General features: G+C 37.6%; 1 protein-coding gene across 1 annotated transcript; it reads left to right on the forward strand.

Annotated features, from left to right (window-relative positions):
* Positions 1-1694: 1694 nt before the first annotated feature.
* Positions 1695-2630, forward strand: LOC140531411 (olfactory receptor 6C2-like). Its single transcript, XM_072650364.1, has one exon. The coding sequence runs from the start codon at positions 1695-1697 to the stop codon at positions 2628-2630; it is 936 nt and encodes a 311-aa protein (XP_072506465.1).
* The last annotated feature ends 458 nt before the right edge of the window (positions 2631-3088 follow it).

A 3088-nucleotide genomic window follows, 5' to 3' on the forward strand; every position in this document is an offset into this window, starting at 1 on the left:
TCTCCCTGCACACTAACAGCTGTGATAAGACGAACCTCTGCTCCAAATTTCCAAATTTCCAAATTTACAATGAGAAATTTGAAACAGACAGTAAAATGGTTCTGTTTCCCATTATGGACTCAGAGGACTGATTTCCTCTGAATGTGGTTCTTAGTCCTGGATTGTAAGGCAGTGTCTTGTTGAAGGATTTTTTGAAAGACCATGTGATAAGAGAGAGTAGAATGGAACTAGGAGATCAGTGCTCATAGGTACTAGTTATGGAAGAAATGAGCATCAGGTTGGAATGACTTCAAGAAGAGATTTCTAATGAGCTTCATCTCCTTTAGCTACATGTCTCTAAAGGATATTGGGATGTGGACAGAATGGTTGCTGGGGATGGTGGGCATTGATGCTTTCCACTAAGATGTCAACTGTAATACTTACTATTGTTCAAAGTCCCAGCCCTGGTTTCCCCTTGCATTACCACCCCAGCCCACCCAAACAATCTCAGCACTTGCTTGGTTATAATCAATAAACCTTGGACAGATAACATGTCTGTGATGCTCTTTTCTGACCTCTGTCATCTTAAGAAAAGAGAGCCTATTCAAAGAGAAGTCGCATGAACCTAGATCAATATAAGGGTTATGTGGTTTGGTTATATAGCAGTCTGGTTTTATGGTGGAGAAAAAAGTCCAGAGTTGTGGGATGTTGACAAGAAGAAATTGAACTTTTAGAGGAGGTGCATGAATGCACAGAATTTATCATGGCACCGGGTAGTTAAGTTCAGAGTATATTCTATATAGCTATATAATATCATGAAACATTTCCTCTGTTTAAGCAATAGTTCACAGGATAAGAATTGAAAATTAGCAATAAGCACTAAAATGCTATAAAAATTAAAGAAATTTAAACAAGAACTTATTTAAATTAATGTTTATTAACATTCTGAAGTTTTATCTCATACAGCTCATGTATTGGCAAAAGTCAAAAATAGAGGAAACTACACAATGCGCAGGTCACCTGGAAAAATAAGCCCATTAATATACAATTGACAGAAGGAATGGTCAAACTGATTCATAAAACAGTTGGAAATTTTATGAAAAAAGGGATGAAATGATTCATAAATTTTGAGTCAATGATCTCATCACTGAGTATATATCCTGAGGAGGTCAGACAGCAATAAGGGCCAAATATATTCCAAGAGATTATGAAATTTTGTGTAGTAGCAACAAAGTGGATTCAAAGTGTATGTCTGACATTTGAGAAATGGCTGAAAACTTTGTGCTACATTAAAATACGTGTATTTGACATACACTTTCATGTATACAGTTAAGAAGGTGTATCTGAAAATGACTGGTGGAAAAACTAAAGGAATCAAATAATTATTTTTTTAGATAATACAAGTTAAAGTTGATTCGGAAGGAATGAGATGGATCCAAGGAACTCAGAATAAGAGGAAAGACAGATGGAGGACAGAAGTCTTTACAAAAATCCTGTGCTCAGTGGATGATACACAACTCAAAGTCATGGAGGATAAAGTAATATCGACATGATTTTTTTTTTTTTATGAAGTAAAGGAAAAAGGACCCAAGAGTGACTTCTTAGCATTTATATCCAAATTGCACTGTTAACTTATTTTATGGTGGCTCTTCTCTAATGCAGTCTCTCTACCTCTATCTCTTTCTTACAGGTACATCAAAAGACAGAGGTCAGAAATGAAAAACCATACCATCATAACATTTATTCTTCGAGGATTAACAGATGACCCACAGCTGAAGGTTCTGCTTTCTATCTTTTTGTTTCTAACCTACATGTTGAGTGTAACTGGGAACTTGACCATCATCACCCTCACTTTGGTAGGTCCCCACCTTAAAATCCCCATGTATTTTTTTCTTAGGAACTTTTCCTTCTTAGAATTGGCATTCACAACTGTTTGTATTCCCAGGTTCCTATACAGCATGTCAACTGGAGACTGTATAGTCACCTATAATGCTTGTGTAACCCAATTATTTTTTGGTATCCTGTTTGGGGCTTCAGAATTCTTTCTCTTGGCTGCCATGTCTTATGACCGCTATGTAGCTATCTGCAGACCCCTGCACTGTACAACCATCATGAACAACAGAGTCTGTAACCAGCTCCTCCTGGGTTGTTGGCTGTGTGGGTTGATGATCATCACTCCACCACTTGGTATGGGTCTTGAGCTAGAATTCTGTGACTCTAATGTTATTGACCATCTTGTCTGTGATGCATCACCAATGCTGGAGATCACATGCTCTGATACACAGTTCATAGAAAGAATGATTTTAGCTTCTGCTGTGTTGGCACTCATCATCACCTTATTGTTAGTGGTTCTGTCTTACTCCTATATCATCAGGACTATTCTCAGATTTCCCTCATCTGAGCAAAGGAAAAAAGCCTTTTCCACTTGCTCCTCTCACATGATTGTTATCTCTATGATTTATGGCACCTGTATCTTCATCTATATCAAACCTTCTGCAAAAGAAGGTGTGGCTTTGAATAAGGTGGTGTCAATACTTGCAACCTCAGTGGCTCCAGTAATGAACCCATTTATTTACACCCTGAGGAATAAACAAGTGATACAAGCTTTTAAAGACACATTCAAAAGGATGGCATTGATTTCAAAGGTATAAGACATAAGTGAAACTCAGATGTAATTAGTAAAATAAAATCTGAATAGTTTTAAACTCTTTTTCTGGGTCCCGTGATCCAATTTCATTATCTTACTAATGCCACCTCACCCACAGACCATAATCTCTACTTACAATTAATTGGGAAGATGATACATAAAAGAAAACTGAAAAGTGGTAGGAAGAAAACAAGTTCCCTGCGTGAGGGTATGATGGAGAAATCAATCAGAGAAGTCCCAAAGTAATGCAGTTAGGTGAGAAATGAGGGAAAGTTTGAGCTCAGCTTTTTCTTAACTGGTGGTTAAGTTCATGGCTGCACCATGCAATCAGATTCAGAAGGTTGATTGGTTGGTTGCTTGGCTGTCCTTCATTTTCAGAGAGGACCAAAATGACAAGATAAACTGAAGTTTCAGTGTGTCTGACAGTGGCTCATCAGATGAGCTCAGAATTCTCTACCACAG

The sequence above is a fragment of the Notamacropus eugenii genome, chromosome 3 (assembly GCF_028372415.1).
Source record: "Notamacropus eugenii isolate mMacEug1 chromosome 3, mMacEug1.pri_v2, whole genome shotgun sequence".
In the NCBI taxonomy this organism is placed as follows: domain Eukaryota; kingdom Metazoa; phylum Chordata; class Mammalia; order Diprotodontia; family Macropodidae; genus Notamacropus; species Notamacropus eugenii.

Bases quoted from the DNA above. Each gene is read 5' to 3' on its own strand.
- LOC140531411 (XM_072650364.1), top strand. From the start codon at position 1,695: ATGAAAAACCATACCATCATAACATTTATTCTTCGAGGATTAACAGAT.